This window comes from Anser brachyrhynchus, assembly GCF_964034855.1.
Source record: "Anser brachyrhynchus genome assembly, chromosome: 3".
NCBI lineage: Eukaryota > Metazoa > Chordata > Aves > Anseriformes > Anatidae > Anser > Anser brachyrhynchus.
Genome location: NC_137696.1, coordinates 124,272,604 through 124,297,782, shown reverse-complemented (window position 1 = coordinate 124,297,782; position 25,179 = coordinate 124,272,604). Strand labels below are relative to the sequence as shown.

The 25,179-nt window shown below is 45.1% G+C and overlaps 2 protein-coding genes across 28 annotated transcripts in view; one reads left to right on the top strand and one right to left on the bottom strand.

Moving 5' to 3' along the window:
- The window catches only part of INTS9 (integrator complex subunit 9), a 69,110-nt gene extending 49,123 nt beyond the window's left edge, over positions 1-19,987 (bottom strand). The window contains exons 1-6 of one of the 4 annotated variants that reach the window (XM_080587823.1): positions 19,877-19,987; positions 15,877-16,004; positions 11,044-11,104; positions 8,537-8,599; positions 5,319-5,458; positions 3,502-3,588 (exon numbers count right to left, since the gene is read on the bottom strand). In XM_080587823.1, the coding sequence (XP_080443949.1) occupies positions 3,502-3,588; positions 5,319-5,458; positions 8,537-8,599; positions 11,044-11,104; positions 15,877-16,004; positions 19,877-19,966 (569 nt within the window). In that variant the 5' untranslated portion in view covers positions 19,967-19,987. Of the gene's footprint in view, positions 1-3,501; positions 3,589-5,318; positions 5,459-8,536; positions 8,600-11,043; positions 11,105-15,876; positions 16,005-16,107; positions 16,508-16,536; positions 16,597-16,883; positions 17,127-19,876 lie in introns of those variants that run through there. The other 3 variants (XM_080587824.1, XM_080587826.1, XM_080587825.1) reach the window with 3 other exon arrangements.
- Positions 19,988-20,380: 393 nt separating this feature from the next.
- The window catches only part of HMBOX1 (homeobox containing 1), a 119,034-nt gene continuing 114,235 nt past the window's right edge, over positions 20,381-25,179 (top strand). For 11 of the 24 annotated variants that reach the window (XM_080585740.1, XM_080585728.1, XM_080585749.1 and 8 more), the window contains exon 1: positions 20,382-20,560. The gene's annotated coding sequence lies outside the window, so the exon portion shown is untranslated. Of the gene's footprint in view, positions 20,561-20,644; positions 20,711-21,266; positions 21,294-22,691; positions 23,459-25,179 lie in introns of those variants that run through there. The other 13 variants (XM_080585732.1, XM_080585731.1, XM_080585741.1 and 10 more) reach the window with 6 other exon arrangements.

Sequence of the window (25,179 nt, the reverse complement as noted above, 5' to 3'; positions counted from 1 at the left end):
ATAAGAAGCATTTACTGTTGGATGCTTTCGGGAGCTTCTCTTCTGGGAAGGAGAGAATATATCTCCAGGTAATGGAGGAAAGTGGGGAATTGTCCTTGGTGACAGGAGTAAGTTCCTATTAGCCCTGACTCTGTGGCTATGTTGTAAATATACTCGGATTCTTAACAGAGACCAGTGGGCTTCATTCTTTGCTGGTTCCTCAGATGTGGCCCCGCTGGCATTCGACCTGTCACCTGAACTTTTAAAATCTGTACAGGTAGTCATTGGAGGATATTTTAAAGTCTGGAGTGAATCTGCTAACACTGTGGCAAGATCCTATTGTGGATCACCTCGTAACAAGCAGATGTACATGGGCAGAGGCAGGGCCAGCCATAAGCAGGAAGGTATCGTGAAGATGCTCAGTCTAGTGGTTAATATAAAACCTTGAGAAACTCAAGGTTTTAGGTTATCCAACTTCTGGGTTGGATATTAGGAAGAACTTCTTTACTGAAAGGGTTGTTAGGCATTGGAATGGGCTGCCCAGGGAAGTGGTTGAGTCTCCATCCCTGGAGGTCTTTAAGAGACGTTTAGATGTAGAGCTTAGTGGTATGATTTAGTGGAGGACTGGTTAGTGTTAGGTCAGAGGTTGGACTCGGTGATCTTGGAGGTCTCTTCCAACCTAGACGATTCTGTGATTCAGGGACTTGTATTCTCAACTGGGCATCTGCACACAGCAATTGTTTCTGTTCAATGCAAAGGTTAACGTTCAGTATATTATAGTGTAACATGTTCTTGTTTGAAGGGAAGGGAGGGTGTAGGTACCAAAATAGATTAGAAGACCGGCCCCTCTTGTCCACTACCTTGTCTCAGGAAACACTCTGTTTCAGCTACTTGATAGGAAGACATAAGAAACAATCAAACAGGTAGTCACCCAAGTGTCTTTCATTAGGCAAACTTCCTCTTTAGCCCTCTTGAATCCTAATCAGCCTGAAAAATATCCTGTCTGAGCATCTACAGAGCTTCCACAAAACTGCACATTTAAAATAAAAACCAATGGCAATAAAACTTGCTAAGCAATTAGTTCAGACTGGATCTGATAATGGAAAAACATAAGCCACTATAATGAACTTATTACATTTTATACAGTATTTGCATTTAAAATGCTTCAATGCTTTATCTAATGAGATGATAATACTTTTGTGTTTTATACCAACTATTCAGAGTAAAACTAGCTGAACTGTAAAGCAGAAATGGTGATTGATCAGCCTGAAAAATTAAAGTTAGACTCGGAAGTAATAAGTATTCTGTTCCAGTAACAGACAAGTATTTAAAAAAATTACACCAAGGATCACATTTTCTTAAATAATGGATGTCAGTCTAACCCTGCGTGTGCTATTAGCCAGGTGTTAATTTGTGGATGTTTGCTCACATGCTATAATAATCAGTTCCATTCACGCTTGCATGACACTTGTCACCAGGAATCTCAAGATACTTTGCAAACATTAATTAAGTCCCTGTATAGCCTGTATGGAGGATAGGAGCTCCATTTTACAGAGGCATAGGGAAGTGAAGGGGGAAACTCAGAGCACAGGTGAGGCACAATTGGGAAGGGAATTCAGATTTGTCCCTTTTCCAGCTCACAGACAACACTGGTTCATACCGGCCTCAAGACAGAGTTTAGGATAGGTAGAGTTGGACTTGATGATCCTCGTGATCCCTTAAAGCTTAGGATACTCTATGATTCTATGACTTACGTTACCAAACAGCTGCAGGGCTATCAGTTACATTCAGCCATCCTTACTATCATCAACATTTCTTTGCTCCGCCTGTCTCTTATTTAGGCAAGGTGTGCTTTCTACCTCTAGAAGTTGGGGAACCTGCTGCCTGATCGAGGTTCCCAGCCATATATTATATTGTGGCAGTGCTCTCTGCTCACAGACGTCCTGTAAGTGGGACAGAAGGGTTGTTCCAGTCTGTCCTCCTCTACCTTCCTCTTACCTCCGTCAGTAGGTACCTCATTATAACTGCAACTTGATAGTACCAAGGAGGAATTGTCAACGTTAGGGTATTTCCCGAGCAATATAAGACAGAAAAATATATTTTAAATAGAGCTCCAGCAAAAAGACTAGCTTTCTGGATCAGTTGAATCAGAACAAAGATCACCTGTCTGAGTTCACCTCTGGAATAGTCAACGACACGCAAAGTGCTCGACAGCACTTTTTCTAAAATACGACCACCAAGAAAGTGACATTAAATGAGCTCTAAGATATATGATCCTCCTTTATACCATGCATACAAAACACAGGCGCTAGTGTGACAAGAATAATGGCTCCAGTCCTCTCTCGTCACATCACTGTGAGCTTCAGGAGTGGTTTCAGTCAGGCCAGCAGACTCCAAAATTAAAAACTACTATTCTGATGAGAGTATATATCAACCAGCACAAAATCATGAACAAATTTATTATCTTCGGTTTTGCTTTACATCTACGTTTCACTTGTCTTCTTCAGAAAAGACAGTTCCTGTGTTGAGAAAAGACTGCTCCTATGCTCAGCAGGGGAGTATAATATATAGCTAAACATATCTGGATGTGTGATTTCTTTGCTTTGCGATACTGAAAAAATGGCAACACTATATTTATAACTTATTAAATAATTCATTTTTAACATTTAACTTTTAAGTCAAGCCACATTAAGAATTAGGAATAGCAAGTGGGAGATCAATTAAAATGCACAAAACAGTTGTTAAAAATAACTTTCTTTAACCAGTCCTATCTTTAAAATGTGCTACCAATGAAACTGTCTCCTCTGTAGAACATATTGTGCACCTAAAGCTGTCTGTACTTCCAAGGAGAGCATTATCTGCAATTAGTAAGCCATAAGGAAAAATTTTGGATTATACAGAGTTCAGAAATTTTAGAGGTAGAAGATCTCACTTTCGAGCACCTTGTTTTTATGTATAAGTGGAATAACAGAGAGGGAGTTTCCAACTAACCTTTTTTTTCTTTCAGCCTTCAATTTGCTTCTAAGCTTTAAACGAAAGTGAAAAAAAGAAAACACCTCTCTGTTGTTCAAGCATAAAAGAGGCTGCACCCCTGGGAAGAAAGGTAGCACCGCACTGTGGTTGGCTCCCAGTGACTTCCAACAGCTCAGTATGTTGCATTTCTTTATTTACATTCATGTTTACTGAAAAGCTAAATTTAATATTAAAAGTATTCCAATACAATATAATTAAGTTTAAATAGCTTGCTCACTTCATCAACTTTTTATGATGCTAACACAAAAACCTCTCATCATGGAGCTACCCTATGTGAAGGAAGAACAGGACAGGCACGTGTCTTTCTGATTCTTCTTCCAAGAATCAAGCTTGTGTGGATTCTGTACATCAGTTAGGTATTTTTATTTCTGCTTAGTGGTACTAGCAAATCAAATCTCAAATGATGGCAGGTGGCCCATCTGAATTCTAAACTTTGGTTAGTTTTAGCGTTTGGGGACAGTCAGCCTATCCAGGTGGCTTGTTCCTTACCTCTGTACCTCCTTGTTCTTCCACATGGAGGCAGACTGAGCCTTTGGCACACGTTCAATGGAATTCACCAGTTCTTCCATGAGAAGTCTGAAAAGACATAACTAAATTAGTACTGCAGCCTTTAAGGCAAGACATAACTTTGTCCCAAATGCTTTCAGAATATCACACAAACTGTAACGCCATCAGGCTGTTTTAAAGAGGGGCTCTTCCTGCAGAGGCATCACAGCAATTACCAGTGCCACCCTGCTGAGTACGTTGGCTTTAGCTAGTCCAATTCTGTCTGCCTGGTTGGGACAGCAAAGGATCCAGCCTACTGAGTTAGGGATTATTTGGAAAGTGGAAGGACAAGAGAGAATCCCACCTGCTGCACAAGGTGATTTCTACGTTACCGACTGCTTGCCATATGGGATGAGACAAAATACATGAAGAAAACTTGTTAGCTGATGCCTGTTTATCACTTAGAGAAGCCAAGCACAATGTCAGAGGGAACCCTCCTCATCTACAAATGCACAACACAGTACTTGACACAGAAATGTACGTCAGGCATTAAAAACTGGTGCTAGAGATTTCACTGCCTAAAACTAAACTGCATTTGTGAATAGCATGCATGCTTCCCCTTGAAGGTAGAAAGCGACAGATTTAACTGCAGACAAATAGTATCTAGAATTACTTGGGGTGGGGAGAACCATATCAGAGTCCACCTTCCAACTATACTATGCTTGTTATCTTCAACTATCGACCAGCAATAGTCCAAAGGTCTACTACTAGTTCATATTTATATAATTCCTTTCTCCTTCAAGTGCCTTCAGTTTTTGTTTGTTTTTACACAAAGGGAGAATTACTTCAGCATAGAAAGCTTGTTTACGACCTTTAATAAACAAAGGTTCCTGCCCTGAAGAGCTTACAGCAGAAGTTCAGATACCATGGCCCAATCTGTTTTCTAATGGCAGCTGTTCTGCATGAGAAATACTCAAGTCCAGTTAGACGACATTAAGGACCAAACTTGCAACCCTTCCTAGCTGGAATTGACCTATCCAATCAGGAAACAACTCTCAAATTTTCCACTTGTTTAGACATTAGGAAGAAATTCTTCCCTGTAAGGGTGGTGAGGCACTGGAACAGGTTGCCCAGACGAGCTGTGGATGCCCCATCCCTGGAGGTGTTCAAGGCCCTGGGCAACCTGATCTAGTGGGTGGCATCCTTGCCCATGGCAGAGGGTTAGAACTGGATGATCTTTAAGGTCCTTTCCAACCCGAACCATTCCGTGATTCATGTTTCTGCTGGTTTAATTTAGCACTTCTCTTTGGAGTTAAGAGCTTAGGAGAGAATCTCAACTGTCATTTATAATGAAATCAGCTTGAATTCCCTTCCATGGTATGGAGGCTGGTACAAATCTCAAACACTGAAAAACTATAAGGCAATAACCTTAAAAGCATTTGCTGTTTAAAAGACTGGTGATTCCTCTTCTGTTTGAGGGGCACAGAGAGGAGCAGCAGAGATCTTTGGTTCATGGTTTTTGAAGGTTTGAAGCTGGCTTTATGATACTTGCTGCTCAAGACGTCTCAGCCCACTCAAGATCTACTATCCCACATCTGCCTGGGCTCAACACAAAGCACCTGCTGCAAATGACAGATGGTTCCAGAGTTTGGGAAACATTGAGTTAACACATTTTCAGCACTAAGGACTTGGCTGGCATTCAGCTACTGCCTAAGAGCCTCTTCGGAACATTAGACACCACTCCTCTACCCATATTGTCCTTTACACCTTTTCCTTAGCAGTGATGAAAGAGGAGTAGAGAATATTACGGGTCTTTTTACCTGCCAATTTGAACAGTGGGCTCAGTGGCGTACACTGTTCCAGTGAATCCCGTGTACTCCGTGATATAGGGCAACGCCATCATGCAGTGATAGTTGGAGATCAAGATTACATCTACCGTGGAGAGGTCAAGCAGCTCAGTCTGAAAAGAGAGGAAAGAGATAAGCAACACGTAACCCTTTCGTGCAGTTGAAACAATGACAGAAAAACTTCTCGTTCTTTATTTTTTAAACTTCATATTGCGGAAAAGTAACTGGTTTATAAAAAATAATGGGGGGCATGTGTCAGTTGTTGCAAAGACCAGCGCTTCCTTTAAATTAACAAGAGTTATTAAAAAGCCCTCTAAAATTATTCCCTTCTCAAATCTGAAGAGGAAACCATGTCCTGGGTTTGTCTGTTTCACGCAATGAAATGGCTGCCGCTAAGAGAAGCGCTGTGATTACACTTCTATCAAAGAACTGATGCGTTTACTTCCTTAGTGAGGCACACTGCCAGGCACCAAAACTTCTGCAGGAACAATTTAGCAGAGGGTCTCATACTTTTCATGCTGCACATGATACAGTACCCCAGGAGAAAGAGATGAATGCAGATTGTATTTATTCATATGCTTAAAATAATTCATGTATTTTCCCAATCTAAATGCTTGGCATCTTTATCATTCACATTTTCTACAGCTAGAGATTAAGCTCATTCATATGATACAACAAAACAGATGGGTGGGTCCAATTTGTTTTGATGTGACAGCTAAGACAGCAGTTCAGAGAGTGAAAGGAGAAGATTTCACACATTGTTAAAGGAATTTTAATTAGAAATATTTACTGGTAATGCTATAACACAAATGGTGTCAAGCCAGAAATTTACAAGATATATGACCTCTAACTCAGTTATTATAGAGCAGCTAATGGAATTCAACACTCATCAAGCACATATTATCTGATTACAAGGCTTGGTCCAGCAATTTGAATAAAAATGGCAAGAAAGTAGGTCACTCGTCTTTTCAGAGGGCTGACACGGTGTTCTGGTGACAAGCTGCTTAACTCAAAACTAAGCATTCATGGTTTCAATCCATGATCACAGCTGATTTCAGAGGCATGATCTCCAATCTGAGCACAGCAGGTGAAACACTATCCTCCAGTTCAAGGCAGGACACCTTCTACCTTACAAAGCTTGCCAGGCAAAAGTACACTCACTACGTGGGATCAAAGAGCCTGCTGATGCCTGCTCCTACCAAGCTGGTCCTTCACGTTTGATTTTCAGCTGTGTCCAGGTGATACAGAACCAAAAAGGGAGTCACTCCAGCCCAGTGAGCCATCGGGAGGCGGAGGAGGATACAGATCATCACTTCCAAGCTTAAATGTCCCACGTCTCAGCATTCTGGAAGCATTTGCTAATAGGATGAAAGGGTGTCAAAACCAAAACAAAGTAAAACCTTCCCTGGGATTCACAGCAATCTCACTAAAAGTGCCCACGGAGTGAAGAGGTTTAAAAATGTTTCCTGAATGTGAAGGGAGAGAGACCAGAAGGTTGCCAAGCAAAGAAAGGGCCGCACTCTGCACTCTGACATGTGGAAGTGTACTCTGCTGCTGAGACAGCCTCTTATCACCTTGTGGCTTCTGGATTACATTCAAAACTTGGCTTTCTTTGGCAGTGGTGTTCCTGGAAATGATACCGTGATTCTCTAACCGCTTTTGCAGACAAGTTTCTTCAAAAGGAGCAGCACGGAAAGAGAGAAAGACAAAACTGTTTTCACACAAGCTCCTTCTTATGCTGTGCTGTTGAACACCAGCAACATCTCTAAACCCTCCTCCAGACAGAGCAGCCTTTAAAGCTAGAGATGTGAGCTGCATATCACTAGCAGATCTGATCCTAGTGCTTGTGGAGAAGACTTGGCATCTGTTGGGAACCCAGGGAATGAAAGCATGTGAGAGGCTATCTGTGAAGTCCCGTACATGTGCAGCATTCCTTCACATTGCCTCAATTCCAAATGGAATCCAGAAACTTTCCAAGATCTGGGACATAATGGCACTTTCTGGGCATAGAGATGCTTCCTACACCTCTGCCATTCCACAGGACAGTAACCAGAAAGCACACAAGAACACAGAATTAGTGTTTTTATTTTGTGATCAGATTATATCCTTTCCTGCTGGGGAAAACAAACAATTAAACACAGATCTGTTGATATAATTTCCCAAAATCAGTACCAGAGCTGCCAACTGGCTTTGAAGAATCAAGATGACAAGTCAGAACCTGCAAAAGGTGCGCTTCATGGAATCAACAGGCATAAACACCGCTGGCTAGAACCCCAGCAAGCTGACAGCAATCTTCCAAGACAGATTTGCAGTTCCTGTCAACAAGCCCAGGAAAAAAAAAAATCCCTGCCCAAAAGCAATCCCAACATGAAATGAAAGAACTGATGTTATCACGGCCTCAACACAGCTGAGGAAAGAGGATACTATTCCCAGGCTATTCGCCATCATTCATCCTCACTGCTCTCTGCTTCAGCTTTTCACTCTTTCAGCTCTCCTGCAGATAGGTAAGCCCAGTTAATTCAAACACTTGCACAATAGTCTTGTTTTCTTTTTTTTTTTTTTTAAACCCAGGTATTCTTGGCAAAACCAGCCTGAGCAGCAGCTACTTGCACAGCTATGACTGTGGATAGGAGGGCACAGCTCTTCCCTTGAAGGCCCAATGATGAATAGTGCAAAAGGCAGTAAAACTTTTTAACTTAAATTTGCTGCCGACAGGTCAGCACATCTGACTGCAACCCAGCAGCACCAAACAGTGCCTTAACCACAGCCCCCAGGGGAGCTCCAAAAGGCAGGCCGTGGGTCCGCGGTTAGAGACAAGCAGCTTTCCTTGTCTTCATGAGCTGCCCTTATCTAGATCAGCACACGCATCCTGTCATAATCAAGTCCAGCTCAGTTATATTGTCTTTGGAGGGCCCATAAAAAGGACAGTTAGGTCTTTCTTATTCTTTTGTGAGATATTCAGCTGCTCAAGGAGACCTTCCAAATCTCCCAAAATCACTGCTGAAAAGGGATGTTTCCATTCTTTTTCCCGTGTCATAGATACTAGAGGTACCTTAACACTATGAGGTTTCAGTATTATTATTTACTGAGTAGTAATAAATAAGCATGAATCTGCTAATCATAATAATTTAGCAAAGTTCTCCCACACAACAGTAGTCAGATTTTTAAGTAATGTTTTGGAATAAACTCACCTCTGGCAAACAGAACTCAGGCACAGAGTCTACAAACACATGGCCAGAGCACTCCTTTAGTTCCTGCAAGAAAAACAAATCAGAAGACAAAAAAACAATGTGTTACTCCAACGCAGTGAGTTTTGCGCTTTCAAACCTTTTCTTTATCATTGGCACTTTCCAATCCTCTACTGCACTATGTTTATTCCCCTTCTACACATCACCTGGTGCAAGCAAATCTGCTGAAATTGCTTTCATGGGAAGTGAGGCTGCTTGGTACACTTCAAGGGATCAGATCCCCACTTAGAGGAACGAAGGCAGCACGCTCTGGTAAGTGCAGAAAAAACTGTGGTAACCACTGGCTGGTTTTGCTGAGGCTACAAAGGGAGCAGTTAAAGAGGTGCTGTCCTACGAAGCTGAGTTTAAAAACAGAGGGTGTCCGGCTACCAGAATCAGAAGTAAAATGATCTGAAAGGTGGGTCATGAAGACCTCTCTTCTTGGAACTGCAGCTTTCCCAACCTGGAAGGTCTGTACAGCAATCTTATAGTGTCCCAGCTATCTTACAAATTCACAATTTAGTTTTGGTTCCCAAAAACATCAAACTTTCTCTGTCTTACTAGTAGCAGAATGCAATTTTTAGCCCGTCTCAGAGCACTTGATAAATTCCCAAAAGGTGTTTCAAGTTCCATGTGGCACTTCTAATTATATTTACCCCTACTCGATCTCTAGTCCTGTTTTCTTCCCCTTTTTCAAGGGCTGACATCAGAAGTTTTTGTCAACGGAAAAGTGACATTTTTCAGTATGGAAAATAGCAAACAAAAATATTCTCAACTCTAATCCTAGTATGCATCACAGGCTAGCAATCACCCACACTTTCTTTCACAGATGCTTCTTTTGCTTTTCCTAAAGTGAGTGGTCTCAGCCAGCTTCAGACTGATAGAATTAAAGATTGAATCCAATTCTTAATAATTACAGTGCACCTGCCAACTAATAACGAATGAGCAATTACATCTAGTGGCAGAAGTCTCCTAACCTCATCTCAAGGGAGTTCAAAATGATTAAAACTAGATCGCAGGAAATTTCAATGCCTCTCCAGGACGTAAGTTTTATAACTGTCACCCAGAGAGTGCTATAACAGGAATGTCCACCCAACATGATAAAACATCCTCCTTTGACTCTTTCCTTTGCCTTTTTCCAGCACGGGTCAAAGTATTTACCATTCCAAGCAGTTACAACGGTCAAGGTGAAGGTAGGAGATGCTGCCTTTGAATTTTTAACGCATGATTTCCATTGACACTGTGCAAGTTTGAAGATTCTCCTGTGCACACACTGCAGCAGCACCACAGAAGTGTAAATACATCGCTTAGAAATAGACTGACAGCCCATCCGTTCGTCAGAATAAAACAGAATCCAAAGGCTCCGAGACCAAGAATGGGGTTCAGGAGAAACAAATTCCAGGGCATTCGAACTGGGTAACTCAATTCCTGCCACTGAGCCTCTGTAGCTCTGTGCTTCCCCGTTAGCATGTGCTCTGAATAGAGCTGTTACTATTTTACTAACAGAAGTGCTGCCTATACAGTTTCTTTTGTCTCCAGTGAGAAGAAAACTCAGGTCTTTAATCTACAATCTTCAGCTCTCTTGCCTGTAAAAATCAGATCAGCCCAAAAGCCCTCTACAAAAGCAACTATTATTACTGTTGTCCTTTAATGTTCACATAGTTGGAGAACAGTCTATTAAAACAGTATTTTCTCTACCGATATCTACTGTTGCACACATCTGAAAAGTATGCCTATTTTACTAGCATCTGACATATTTTTGTGTTCATTGTTCCCCTATGGCAGATCAAGCTGAATGCTGCAGTGCCTAGTTTCGGTTGAAGCCCCAGATAAATTCTCATTACAAAACTAATGTAATGAAAAGAGGGGGAAAAAAAGAAAAAAAAGCGTCTCTCATGTAGCTGAGTCAGTCCTGTGTCTTAGAATTCAGAGGCTGGAGATAAAATCCTCCCTGCTATGTCCAGCGGCAGAACACATGTTGATTTCAACAGAGGCCAAAGACATGCTTTTCCTCTGTAAGAGACCTCCCACGGGCAAACCATTCACTTACTTACGGTTTTCCTGTCTAAAAGAGGGAACGATACCAACCTCATTTACAAGCAAGTTATGAAACTTTAGTGGCAGAAAAGTGAGACTGTTGAATTAAAAAAAGGCACTCTACAAAGGTAAAGTACTATTATTTATGGAGCTCCGCGAAGTAAGAAAATACTCAAACAAATGATTTCTGCATTTTAAAAGGCTTTTTTTTTTTTAAAAAAAGCCAGCCTACCTCTGAAGACTGAAAGCCTCAGAGTTGCTATTAGCATTTTGTTTCAAAATGTTCTGCTCTACAAGGACACCAAGGCCAGTAACGGTACACATAGAAACCTTTGCGATGAGTCAGCATGGAAGTATTGTTCCTGTAGTGAAAGCTCCTCATCTGTCAGTTGGCTTTTCACATGGCAAGAAAATTCTAACCATCAGTACAGTACCTTGTCCAGAAATGTGCTTCCATCTTTCAAAACCCAACCAGGAAGCTTGGACAGCCTGGGGCTGCAAAAAGAGAGGAAAAAAATACATTGAAAAATGAATTCTACCATTATCACTCATTAGGCACAGACCTTCTATTTGGTGTCATACAGGAAGAGAAAGCCATCTCTGTCTCAGGGAGCTAACAATCTCCATAAAACAGACAGACAGTTTCATGGTGTTTAAGTGTTCACTGAAATGACTTTTACAAATCATGATTATGACACTTATATGCTTAAAAAAAAAAAGAGGGTGACACATGCAGGGAGTTTGATTTTAGTCATTTATGGTGAGAATTTCAAAAAGGCTCAGTACTGTTTAAGTTGCCTTAGGTGAAACTGGCTGTATAAATGGAAGAAGGATTAGGGCAGCAGAAAACTTTATGTCTGAAACAATACAAAAGCACTGTAAAACTGAATCTGCCTTGGGACAGAAGATGACAGAAAAACAGTCACATTAGCAATGGCAGGGAAAGACGAAAACTGTGGCCCAAGTCATTTATAGACACAGGTGGTTTGATTTCGTATCCACATAAACCACGGTTTTATGCTCAGCTCTCACCCTGAAGACCCACACCAACATCTGTACAGGGCGTCTACCTGTGATGGAAGAAGAAAGGAGCAAGCAGGGTTTGCTGTGACCTGCAGGTTTTATGCTGGCAGGTCTGGTACCAGTCGGCAACAGCAGTCACCCCTCCCGCCCTCTTTTTTTTTTTTAAGAAAAAAAAGTTTAAAATGCTAATAAAGACACTTCAAGGATAACATTGTAATCCTGAGTTTACAGCAGGAATTGCCACAGCATTTCATGTCACCATACTTCAGTGACATGTGACTTTTATGTGAGCCTATAATTTAGCTCTGAAACCGTCGTCAACCCAAACCCAAGCATACCCACAGAAATCCAGACAAGCCAAGGAAATGAGAGAATGAAGCCTACCTGGAACCAAGCCCTGCAACAAGTTAAAATTCGGAGACAGAACTTGAGAACCTGGTTGCAATGAAATCTGCAAGCGTTTTGCACTAAACTCCCAAGAGGGGAATACGCTGTAAGGGCTTCTGAATTTAAGATCTTGAAAATAGGAAGTGATTCAATGGCTCGGAGGAATCTTGTGTTTAGAATAACATCAGTATAAGAGAACGAATCCTAGCTGGCATTCCCCATCAAGTCACGAGAAAAAGGGGGAAATACAGACTCGAGAAGTGAAGATGGAAGGTAAGAGGTGAGAGCAGAAGGAAGTGTCATAAAGCAGCAGCAGGAGAAGCTACACCAGAAAAGTGTAACTCTTTTTTGCGGATAAGGAGCAATTCTGAAGAAGTCTGTTGATATAAAAGATGAGGCGGCTAAATGTGCTCGTAGCTGACATGTTAAAAAGCACAGCTTCAGTATTTTGGAGACTGAGGGGGTGGGCAAAGTTATTGCAGAGCAAGTGAAAGTGCTGAAGGAAAAGTTGGGAGAATGCAAGAACAAGCCACCCCAATATGCAACAAACGTGACAGAAAAGGGACAAAAACAGGATTGAAGGGCCACCTGCAGGGCTGTAGCTCAACATCTTGGAGCCAACACTACACCAGGTCAGTCACAGTTCTGTTTCACCACATCTTGCAAACCCCTGGAGAATGATTCTAGGGCCTCTTTGGGGACGGGTGAAAGTGCTAGACTAAGAAAAACTTCATCAATGAGACGCTAATGTCCCACCTGAGGTTCTCAGGATGCAATTGTGGCCACTAGCCCCTTATGCTGTCTGTCACTTGAGAAGAGTTTGGCTCTGTTGTCTTTGTAAGTTCCTTTCAGGTAGTTGCAGACTGCTATTAGCTCCTCCTTTAGCCTCCTCTCTGCCAGATCAAACAAACCTGGCTCCTCAGCCCCTCTGTGCAGTCACCGGCTCTGAACCCCAGCAGTCTCAGAGCCCCCTGAGCTCCCTCTCCAGTTTCTCAACTTCCCTCTTCAGCTGGGAATCCAAACCTGGATCAACCTGTGGATTCACCAGCACGAGGCCGAGAGCAATGAACTTTCCTTGATCTGCTGGCCCTACTCCTCCTAATTTAGCTTACTGTGTGGTTTTGCCGTATTCATGATGAGAGAGCTCTATGGACTTGTGCTAAAGCTGGCATCCGCTGAAGAGCATACAGTCTTGTCAAGAGAGGCAAAATTAGCAGATGGCTCCTGTACGGGGGTCAAAGTGGAATAAGCAACGTAGGACAGAAAGGACTCTACCTTGAAGCCAAGAAGTAACACGGTTTCTGCCGACATAGTTTTGACATTGTAACAGAGTGATTGATTAATCCAAAATAGCTAGAACTGTCACATAAATAATGTGAGCAAGTGTGTCATGGCTAGACAGGAAAGGTTAAGAGCTTCCCACATGTTCATTTCACCGTTTTGCATTTGACTTTGGTACAGGGGAGAAAATTCCAGTTGACAAACTTCCTTTAAAGTACGCGAACTGGCATGGAGAGCTTGGCAACTGCAGTGCTTCGCACATGCTCCATGGGCTGGTGAGAACAAGGACTGCCATTTCCCAGGCAAGGTGGAATCCTAAATACCTTTTGATGGGCTTTTTTTCGAAGAGCAAAGAACTCTAAAAAATGTCCAGTCCTTTTAATGAATCAAACACTACAGCACGTTCCGCTCTTAGAGGTTAAAGCATGGGCTCTCAAAATGTTTGCTTAAGGAGGTCCCATGTCAGGTAAGACACAGGCTCTAGTTGCATAGCAAAAAATCCTCCAATATCACACCTTTATGCTCCACAGAGGTAACAACTGGGGCATTTCTGCAGGCCACGTATAAAGACTTGCAGAGCCCACGTGGTTCATGGATCCTACTTTGGGGATCTCTGGTTTAAAGACGGCAGAGAGAAGCATAGCTCCTCTCCGGTCAGGGTTTCACACTGGCCCATCTCAGCCTAGCTGCAAGAAGAAGCACTCCTGAGAGGAAATACAGCTGGTAATAACCTGAGACCTGAGATCTTCAAATTCTTGCTCTGCTACAAGCTTCACGTAAGACCTCAGGCAGTCGGTCCATCTTTTAGTCTCTCCTCTGGAAGATGATAATGTCAGCTCTCTATCACCCGTCCACATTAATAATGCACATTTGAGTTTCAGAGGTATTTAGACATCCTGGTAACAGAGACCAGACATATAATGGTACTACAATAAGCACTACAGAGAGAGAAGGACTTTTTAGTGGCAGCCACTTTCCTCCTCAAGTTTCTCACTCACTTCCACAACTCCCTGCAGGACATCTGCTTTGTAGAACACCAAAGAGATCAATGACTTGCTCAAGTCCATGTGCTTAGGACAATCCTTGCTGCAAGGGGCGTTCAATCACCTTACCGACAAGATTGATTGGATTTAAATCCAACTGTTTGCTCCGATTCCACTGGGCCATTAGGGGTCAAATCTGACATTCTTTCTTATTGAGTTTGAGTCATTTTAGTGCAGACGTTCTGGAGGTACTTGGGGAATTCCAGGTTGTGACCTGCAATTTGGCTGTTCATTCCCAGGGCCTGCTATCAGCAGACAAAGCTGGCATATCCCCCGGAAGCACTGATGCCTGCAGTTCTAAAGAACCTCTTAAGCCTTTGTTCAACCACCCAGTTTTGCTATTTGTTCCTCTCTCTATTTCCTTTTTCTCTTGGGGGTGGGGAGAAGCTAAGGCAAGGCAATTCTGTCTGTACCTGGATTTCCCCAAGTATTTTGATGCCCTCAGAATCTACTACTGCCCCTAAATATTGGAGTTAGCAATTACATTATGGAACAGGACAAAAATCAACAATCATGCCAGTCTGTCTTAAGGCGTCCATTGCACACCCTACAGCAGATCTTGGATCTCCACATCCTTGCAGAATAATGCATACATTGTCCCTGCTTTTCCTCTCCATAAATAACAGGTCATAGGAAGTGCCGGTCAACTGCTCTAAGCTCATTAGGTTGCTTATGAAACTCTCTTCCCCAGTCACATTCTGGCCCTTTCAACCAAGCCCCCCCTGAACCCACAATGTGCCTCACTTGTTTCGTTTTGGATCGAAGTTACTAAATGGCTTTTTGTGAAAACTCCTGCTAGCTTCACGTCACCAGGAGTTACTCATTCCCACCTTCCCAAGCCACCATTTCCATAATTTGTTCCATTTAATGTGTGACATAAGTCACCCTAACTGAATATTCAAGTCCATTTACAAGCCTGGGAGAAGACTACTTCGTAGTTAGGGCATAGGACGGGAAGTCTTGATCTTGGGATCGTCTTCTAAACTACTTTTCATTTCACTGCTGTTCCATTCCTGTGCCCAGCTGCACTGCACTTTTATTTATTTAAATTTTAAAATGGAACAATTATGCTATCAAGTCAACTAACAAGGACGGTTAAGTGCTATTTTTCTTTGCATTAGTCTGTGCTCTGACAAAAAGCCTGAGAAGACGATGGTTAAACAGTACTTGCTGGGCTCTGCACACTCCATCTCAGTTACCCATTTATCTCATCTTGCATGAAGAAGCCAGAAAGATGACAGATATGTGACCTCACTTGTGCTGAGCAGTTGCAGCAATACTTTACTGAAGCTTAGAATAAATTATCTAGAAAAACCAATCAATAAATCCATAAAATGTCTTCCGTCTACTGAGCCAAAGGACGTTATTTTGATAAAGAGAATTTTTAAGTGAACAAAGTCTATTTATGATATCAGATGATGCAGTTCATTTGTACTCATCCCCTCACTCCTTCCAATATACCATTTCATGCAGAGCACTCCAACTGCAACCCAAGAAGGCGCAGCCTAAGTGCTTACAGGCCACAGAACATACCTCTGAACCAGCGGCAACGGGAGGAAATTGAGGGTAGACGTCATATCCAGCCCACAGTCCAACATGATGGTGGTGGATTTGAACTTGAGCACGTTGCATGGTAAGGTTGGATGTCCCGACAGGCAGTACTGAAAGAAGAACATGAGGATGAGATACTCATCACCTTTACCAACACGGCCGCCTCCCCAAAACTTGACTTTTTTCCTCTTCTTTATATACAGTTTCACACACGCTAGAATGAAACCCGATTTCCTATGAATTTCTGTCTCAAAACTGTGTGTGCTTGTTGAAATTCCCCCGCATCAGGGTATTAAGAGGCAGATTTCATAGAACATCCCGAGTTGGAAGGGACCCAAAAGGATCATCAAGTTCAGATTTTCTTCAGGCAAGGTTTTCTCATCACAAGGGTAAGAGGATGACATAGCTCCTCTCTCCAATTTAGGACACTTATAGTATCTCTTTCCTCTAATAACCACCTATTTTCACAAAAAAAAAAAAGCACTCTTAGAAAATTAGTATCTTCAGAACTCAGTCCTCCTGGCAAAACTTGGCTGAAATTGTCTAGCGAATTTGAAAACTCCTTGGGGGTGGAAACGGAGGGAGGGAATTCCTGCAGGAGCACAGGTTTTATTTCTTAAGAAACCAGCCTAAACAAACAACCTAGGTGCAGCCCACAGCTCCTGTGGCTGCTTGGCACAGCTCAGCAGAGGAAGCCGTCAGTGTGTGCGCTGCAGCAGCCCTGGGGCATGCTCTCACCTGCTTTTTGTCTTGCAAAACGCAAACAGGAAACACCAGGGAATGGACCACCGTACCTGAATGGCACAGTTTGTGTACTGAGAAATCCCAAATGCTTTGCAAGCTTAATGAGCCAGCGAGCAGGTTCTGTACAGGGGCACTTCGGCATCATTGAGATGCAGCCGCCTCTTGTATGGAGAGTGGCAAACATTTAACGAGGCGCAGGAGCAGCTGAAGCTCTGCATAAGAAGAGGGGTGAATAAAAATGCTACCTTTCAAAGGTGAGATTAGAAACAAATGTCTGCATAGAGCAAGGCCAACTCAGCGTGAGGGTTTCTCTTCCTCGAGGAGGGATTCGATGGTTCTTCGGGGACTGCAAGAATAGGAGGTTTTTGCATCTCCAACGCGAGTTTTTGCAACTCAAAGTCTGGGCATCTGGTAGCCCGGTAACTCTCAGGCGGTCAAACTTCGCTTTTACATTCCAATTTTTGTCAATTAAAATGAAAAATATCAACCGGTTGTCCACGCACCGCACTAAAAACTCAGTCATTCTCTCAGTCGTTTATACCTCGCGTTTGCTTTCTGCGCTTCACAAGGTGGCAAGAAGGTAGATTAATCACTTCGTTTTCTGCCTCTGCTCACGGTATGCTAACACGGGACTGCAACTGTTTGAATTAACAACTCCCAAGGAGAATATTCACACACATTCATCAAAAAGATGTTTTTAAATTATATTTAAACATTAAGACGCTACTAACCCCCAAATATTAAATTAAGACTATCACAGGCTTTTGTTTTAAATTCATACAGCCTTAACTATTACGGAGCAACATTACATTTTTGCCTGCTATTACCAAAGTTTAAGAAAACCTTAAAATAGCAAGCTGGCGAAGAAGTGTGTACACATGAACACCTGCTCAGGTGTCTTATTCGTGAATGTCAAATACGCATGTGAAATTAGGCTCTCACCAGACCAGAACTTTGGCAACTGAAGCTATAAACCCAAGTACGTAGAAAGAAAGAAAAAATAAAATCTAAATTATTTTTGTAGCTTTTAAACTAACAGTAATTCAAAAAGGCGGTGAAATATCACCGCTTTTATCAGCAAAACACTTTCTTCCCTTTTTTAAAGAATCACGAGTAAGATCGTGACCCTGACATCTACAAGCTAACTGGAAAATCTTCCTTTTTTCGTCTTTAAAAGCATCTAAAATAATCTATATCTGTGGCTGTCACACCATGGCAAATGGATTCCTGGGAGTCAATAGACTCTTTCTATCAGATTCACATAAAGCAACTGAAGAAAAAAAAGCAACTCATATATGCTATACAGCTATTTGCACATGTGACACTTCCAGGGCTGTGTCTGTGTTAGAATTTTAGATTAGGAATCCAAGGAATAGCGAATGCCTGCACTGTTACATCTTTACATGCACTATAAGTGTGATATTTTATATTACTCCTACCCAGTTCATAGCTGATACTGGTTAAAACAGATCCAGAGATCCCAGTAAATAATACTCCTGACCAGGCTAAATCGCAAGTCCTTTTTGCTCTTCGATCTATTCTCTTCCATCTTTTTCTCCCTGATGACTAAAGGTCAGCGCAGCTAACATACTAGGTGCCTTATCTCCTAATTAAAAAATAACGATGGAAAAGTCACAAAACATATACAAAAGACTACGAATGTGCCCATCTCGGCTCACAACTTCCTTGGGGGGCTTCGTAAATGGGATGAAAGTTTGGCAAAGGGCTGAAGATGAGGGGCTGAAGCCCTCGCAGCGATAGGTTCTCAGCAGACATCTGGTTCACGTTGAGCGCTCGCCAGCCCAGAGCACTGCTGGTGATCTCATGGATGGCAAGGGGACAGAGAAAAGAGATGACGTCTCACGCCAGCAGCTCCAAAACATTCCACGTTTTGCAAGTTAAAGCCAGTGCTCTGAGTTGTGACTGCAGCCAACAAATACTGCAGCGCATTGTTCCAATACTAATATCCCATGCTAGCAACTGGAGTCTGGACCTGCCTAGACCACAGCACATTTGCAGTTGTGGGAGTCCAGCATTTTCACTGGATTTGGAATCAGGCCTGCAGGCTGTTACCTCTGCCTTGTTCGGAATTCAAACCAAACATATGAGAAAAGAGGATGACATAGCACCCAGCTCCTCCCTCCTGAAGCCCTGAGGTTCAGTCGTAACTGCAGACAAAAGACAAGATGAAGAATCTGGTCTTATGATCCCCACTCCCCAAACACGTATGCAGATCTAAAAAATGTTGTAATAGAGCTGGCAGACAGCTCTCATGTCCACCCCACGCCCTTTCCCTCTCTCTATCCCTACACAAGGCTCTAGACACATCAAAGAAGTCCACATTTCCACTACGGGCTTCATTTAAAGGTGTCTGATTGAAAGTTTGCAGTTTTTCCCTAAATTACGTCAGTCTCTACGGTCACATCCAGCAGTGCTTTGTCCCACTGCTAGGGTTCATCCAGGCCAAGCCTGATTACATATGTACGATTATGGGGGAATCAACCCTTCAACCACCCGCCTGAGGAACTAATTTTACAGTTACACCACAGACGGGGAGTTACTGGAAGTCTAAAATCAAGCCCAAAATCCAAGATCAGTTCTACAAAGCTTCCTCATGACAAACCTCTCCGTCTCACACCCAAGAGCTGAGATTATGTTTAACAACAGGTGAAATGCATCAAATGTTATGCTAGGATGTCCTGAGAGCTGCTCGGGCTTTCACCTCCTAAGAACTGCACCGCCTTAATTGCAACGAGGAAATCCTTCCTGGAAAATAAATTAGCGGCTGAATCCACGTCTCTGGGAAACTTAAAAGGGCTGAAAAGGGAGAGCAACAACACAGGCTGTGTACTTTCTGAAAATCTTCCCCTTAAAAGACTGGAGGGAAGAATTTTTAGAGAAGCACCCCCTTCAGAGGGGGTTCCCCGGGCATGGACCAGCACAGGGATGTAGGAGGAGCAGGATTTGTGCCACGGCCCTGGGGGGATCAACACTGAGGGGAGCCACACGTGTGAGGGGCTGGGGGCGAGCTGCTGCTGCTGCTCCTCCTCCTCCTCATTTTCATCCTCCTCCTCCTCCTCCCTCACCCACAGGCAGGGAGCCAGGGCTTGAGACCCCCCCCCCCCCCCTCCAACCACTTAACGCCCCCTCCTGTTGTATAACGGCCATATAACGCACCCCAAATCCCGATTCCACCCCCCAGCAGCCCAGGGGCGACCCCAGCCCCCCCCCCGCTCACCAGCTTCATGCTTCGCCCGGCTCTATTTACGGGGACAATCCTGCCCCCACCTTCCTGCTCCCCCCCCCCGCCTCGCCCCCAGAGCATCATGGGACTTGTAGTCCCGCCGCCTCTCCCCCCCTCCCTCCACCGCCCACGATGAGGTCATGGCCGAGCCCGCCCCTCTTTGCCCACCCCCCTCCCTCCCGAGGCATGCCGGGAGTTGTAGTCCGCACCGCGCTTCGCCCCGCGCTCCATTGGCGTGCCGAGCCGCCGGGGCACGCCGGGAGTTGTAGTCCGCGAGCGGCGGCTCTCCCCGTCACCCTGGGGAGGGGGGAACTACAAGTCCCAGGGTCTCACAGCTGCAGCAGGTGGGAGCTTGGATGTTGATATCAACATGGCGCTTGTCAGACAGACAAAGACAGTCAGCCTGGTGTGATTGAGCCAAAAAAAAAAAGAGAGAGACGGAGAGGAGGAGGGGGAGGCAGGAGGGGAGCGAGACGGGGGAGGGGGCTTCTCGTCCTGGGGGGGGCTGGGGAAGGGGGCGTCGGCAGCTGAGGGACCCCCCCCCCCGCTATTGTTCTCCTCCCCGTGCACCCCCCCCGGTCATCTCCCCTCACGCCGGGGCGGGGGCGGGCGGGGGGGCAGCCCCCCTGCGGCTGCCGTTAAATGGTGAGGTGGTGGAGGAGCCGCCGGCACCCGGAGGTGAGTGGCGGGGAGGGGAGGGGGCGGGCTGAAGGGGAAGGGGGTGTGTGGGGGGGGCGGCGGTATGGGGGACCCCCCCCCCCCCCCTTTGCTGGTACCGCTCTGCCTGAGGGGGAGCTGCGCTGTGGGGAGAGCGCCTGGCAGCGAGGGGTGCGTGAGGGGGGTCTTGGGGTCTCGGGGTCTCGGGGTGGGGGGGGTCTTGGGGTCTTGGGGGGGGATCCTGAGGAGATGGGAAGGGGGGTTCTGGGGTTTTGGGGGGGGTCCTGGGGACTTGGGGGGGATCTTGGGGTCGTTGGGGGCGTCCTGAGAGGGTCTTGGGGGGGGGGGGGGGGTCCTGGGGACTTTAGGGGGGGAGATCGTGAGGAGCTGAGGGGGGGTCTAGGGGTCTTGAGGGGGGATCTTGGGGATTTCGGGGGGGGTCCTGAGGACCTGAGGGGGATCCTGGGGCCGGGGTGGTGGGGGGGGGGGGTGAGTAGGGGCAGCCCCCCTCAGCCCCCTCTCGGAGTTGCAGCCGCGGTTTGGGGGGGGGGGGGGTCCTCGTTTCGCCGAAGCCCCCCCCGGCGGCAGGAAGGTTCCCCCGGCTGGGTAGTGCCCCCCCGGGAAGGGAGGGGACCTCCTTATTTTATTTTTATTCGTATTTTACAACCCCCCCCCCCCCCCTTTCCCTTCCCTCCCTCCCTCCCCCGGGCGTGAGGGAGGACGAACTCGCGGCGGCGGAGTCCCCTCAGACTGGGTGGGTGCTGCCTGCCGCTTGCTTTATTATTATTAATTTTTTTTTGGGGGGGGGTTGTTTTGGTGCTGTTCACCGCTGAGTTTGGGGCTGGGCTGCTGCCGCCTCACAGGCTGCGGTGGGGGCCCTCCTGTCCCCCTCCTTTCCTCCTGTCCCCCCCCCCTTTTTCTTTCTGTCCCCCCCCTTTCTCCCTCTCGGGGTGCCTGAGGGGGCTCCGCGGCTCCCGGGGGCTCCTTCCTGGGGCTTTTCCAGGGCTTTTGGGGGTGGAAGAGGGGCCACGGGAGGGCCCCCCGATTGGGATCTCGATGTCACCCCGCTGGGGGGGGCTCCAGGGGGTCTTGGGGGGACCTGGGCTGGGTCCGAAGGGCTCTGGCTGCTGGGGAGTTGAACTGGGGGGGTTGGGGGAAGGAGGGGGGGACCCGAGGGAAATCGTTCCCCCAAATGTGTGCGAAGAGCTTGGGTGGGGTGTCACGGCTTGTTTGGTCGGTACTTCTCGGGAGGAGATGGGGGAGAGGAGGTTTGGAGCTTCTCTGCCTCTGCCCGGGGTCTTTTTTTCCCCGAAGAACGGCGCCTTTGCCCCCCAGGACCGGTCGGAGGAAGGGGTAGGGAATGCTGCTGACCCATTCCCCTCGGTTTTGGGGTTAAAACAACCCAAGACTTGCGTGTTTTTCGGCGCAGAATACGTCTGCGAGACAGGCTGAGCTGAGTTCTTCAACCCCAGTTTTGTCTGATGGTTTTTTTTCAGTTGTTTTAAGAGTGTCTCATGGTATGTTTGCAGAGCACTTCTTCGCGAGCATTTTTTTTTCCCTTTGCAATAGGTCTGAGAAAAGCCTCGGTCATGCGTGCTGTTTTTTCCTAGTCCCTTCTTGTTAGGGACAAAAACTGTTTTTTTTTCTGGGGGTGGGGAGGGAAGAAGGAAGAGGAAATGAAGATTGTAAGCATGTTTGCCGCTCGTCCGTGGAGTCGGGTATATCTGAATTTGTTCTCGTGCTCGTGTAACGTTGGGAGGACAGATAAGTGGCTTTAAGTACGAAATGCACGTGAACTACAGCTGGAAGGATTTAAACTTTGTGGGGAGGAAAGCATGAAGCTGCTGGCCAGGGCACCCGCTGGAGAAGGCTGCCGGAGCAGATCTGACAGACGCTAGCTACGTGCCCCTGCTCCAAACTAAACGGGGACGGAGGGAAAGGAAACCGGAGGAAAAAAACTGCCATTTGCATGAAGGATAGCGTGTAAAATATAGTGTGCTGGAGAAAGGAGTGGTGCTGTGCAGTCGGTTTGTGGGCTCGCAAAACCTTGAAGTGCCTGCTTGTGTCCCGTGATATGACTAGCTCATTTCTGCAGGGCTCATCAGGTACAGGCTCTGCTTCCTTCCTGGGATGGTGCAGCTGGCATTTGATTTCCTCCATGGATGGGAGAGGAGGAGTCCTGAGCAGTTTTTTTCCCCGAGATGATTGCATTTTCTTTGGCCTTGCTGTACCCTGCCTCATTAGTAGGAACTGCATCTATATTTATTTACCATTATACCGCGTCCCTTGGGATGTCGGGTGTAGTTTGGAGTAGGTATATATGGATTTATCACTCTTAAGATTTTTTTTTTTTTCTCCCATCATGCTAGGGCCAAATCCTTCAACAGCAGAGATCAAACTTAATTTATTTCTGTGTTTTGCGTCTCCCTTTTTGTCATTTCTCTTCCAAATTGCTAAGAAAACATTTCTGACATACAGATGGGGGGAGGGAAGTAGGAGAGAAGTGGGAAACGGATAGAATATTATAGTGCAGGGGTGCATTTGTTATCTGCATGCCATAGGAGCGCCGAGCTCAGTGAAAGAGCAGGGTTTGATGTCTGAAAACTGGGCTTTGGGAACGCTCTTCCCCCTTATGTGATTATTCTGTAGCCCCGTGACAGCCACAACTTTTTCTGTAGGGTTGACAGAATTGTTTGACGAGCCTGGGCATGAGGCTGGGAACAAGGAACTTGTGTTTCACTCTGTTCCTCCTATCGTTCCTTTAGCACCGGTGCAAGCACCCGAACAGGCATCAGCATTTTTACTCCTGTGTCATCCAACTCCGTTCCGAGCAGGTCTAGACGACATTGTGGTATGCAGACCGCCAGCTGTGTTACAGGAGTGCTCCCATAGGTGAAACTGCAGGCTTTTCAAAGAGTGGTAAGGAAATCTTCAAGCAGATCCTGGGTGGATGAGGCCTGCTTATCTCTGTACCTACTCTATCGAGCAGTCAGGAGCAATTCCTTTCTATTTTGTTGACCTTTCTAGAAAACGTGCGTCTTCTCTAGTAGTGCGATCTGGTAATTCTGTAGAATTAGTAACCAGTGTTTGCTGCAGAAAGCTTACTTCTGAGGCTGCTGTTTCTGTGTGGGTCTTAGTGGTCTCTTTCAAAGGGGTGTTAAAAGTTCACGGCTGTCCAGTGTTTGTAAAGTTAAATTATTAGGAAGCATTTACTTTATACTGCTAATCTGTAAGCTCATGCAAGTGTCTGACGTGTTTTCTCCTTGGTATCTGGAGCTGGGAAGATGATGGAGTTCTGTCATTTGCTTTTTGTTTTGAATTTTATTTATAATAAGCATGATTTTCCAGAGTTGTTCCGTCATTAACTTTTGGGACTGCGCTTTGTTGAATGTCAGCGATGCAGTTTGGGTCTTTAGGATATGGTGTTTGGGAGGGGAACTGCAAGAATTGATGAAACTAAGACTCGGGAATTGAAAAATCCTGTACTGTCTCTTTCATGAAGGCATCTCTGAAGACGTTTGGTTGTGTGTGTTAGAGGATAAACAGATCTGCTTGAAATGACAGCACGTTTGAATCTGAAGAAAGCAACTTCTGCTTTACAGCGATTTCTGTGCTGAGCTTTCAGTGGCAGCACGGAATTTCACCTGGCAGCTTTGGGATCTGTGGCAAATATTTTTCATCTTCTGCAGAGTTTAGGTTTTGAAATCAAGCACTTGAAGGGATGCTGTCAACATAAGGTTCCTACCACAAAAGAGCATGCCTTTGTTTCTCCTCCTGATGACTTCATGCAGCTTTGACACTTCTAAAGTCACTGAAGTCGATTTCACTTCATACTGATTTTAATGGAGCAGGCATTGGATCTGCGTGCAGGCCCTCGTGGGATTGCCCCTTTAATTATACCTATGCTGATAATATTATCTTGTGGATTATCAGTGAAGTGAGACCAATGTCATGATTAGAGTGGGATTTTTAGGAGATAACGAGGAGAAATAGATCTTTTTTGGTGAACTCATATCCCTAAAGCCGTTCTTTATATCTTAGATTACTAACAAACTGTAGGTTAGCATTCAGATATTGCTGTATTGCATGAAGCTCCCTTCTGCAACGTACAGAGATTAGGGCAGCTGGCTAGCCAAGCATACTGAGAGTTTGTATTTGAACACTCAGCCACGCAAACTGATTGAATGTTAGCTATGAACGCAATTTCCAGCGTGAATGCTAAAGGTAAGTGTTTGGACAAGTGCTTTTAATTTGGGAAACAAAGCAAGCAGGAATAACAGGATATGAAAAGAAAGTGTTATTTTTCATTTTGCAGGTGGCAAACTAAGGTGTAGAGGGATTAACTTGCTCAGGTTCCTACACGGAGTCTGCGGCAGAGCTGGTAATCGCTCTGTGATCAGCAGAGTTTGTCAGGGCTCTAATCGGAGTTTTTCTTCCTCCCCTCGTTAATTGGCTCGCTTCCACGTTTTAAAAATAACATCTAGAGATTATTTTTCTTTCTTCCAGTTTCCAACTTTATAGCCCAAAGTGTTTTTTTTTTCTTTTTCAGTTGAGCCTTGAAAGTGCAGGGTTGGAAAGCTTCCTCTGAGCTGCACCTCCCTGACATATGATACTATCTCGAAGCAGCCTCTGACAAGTGA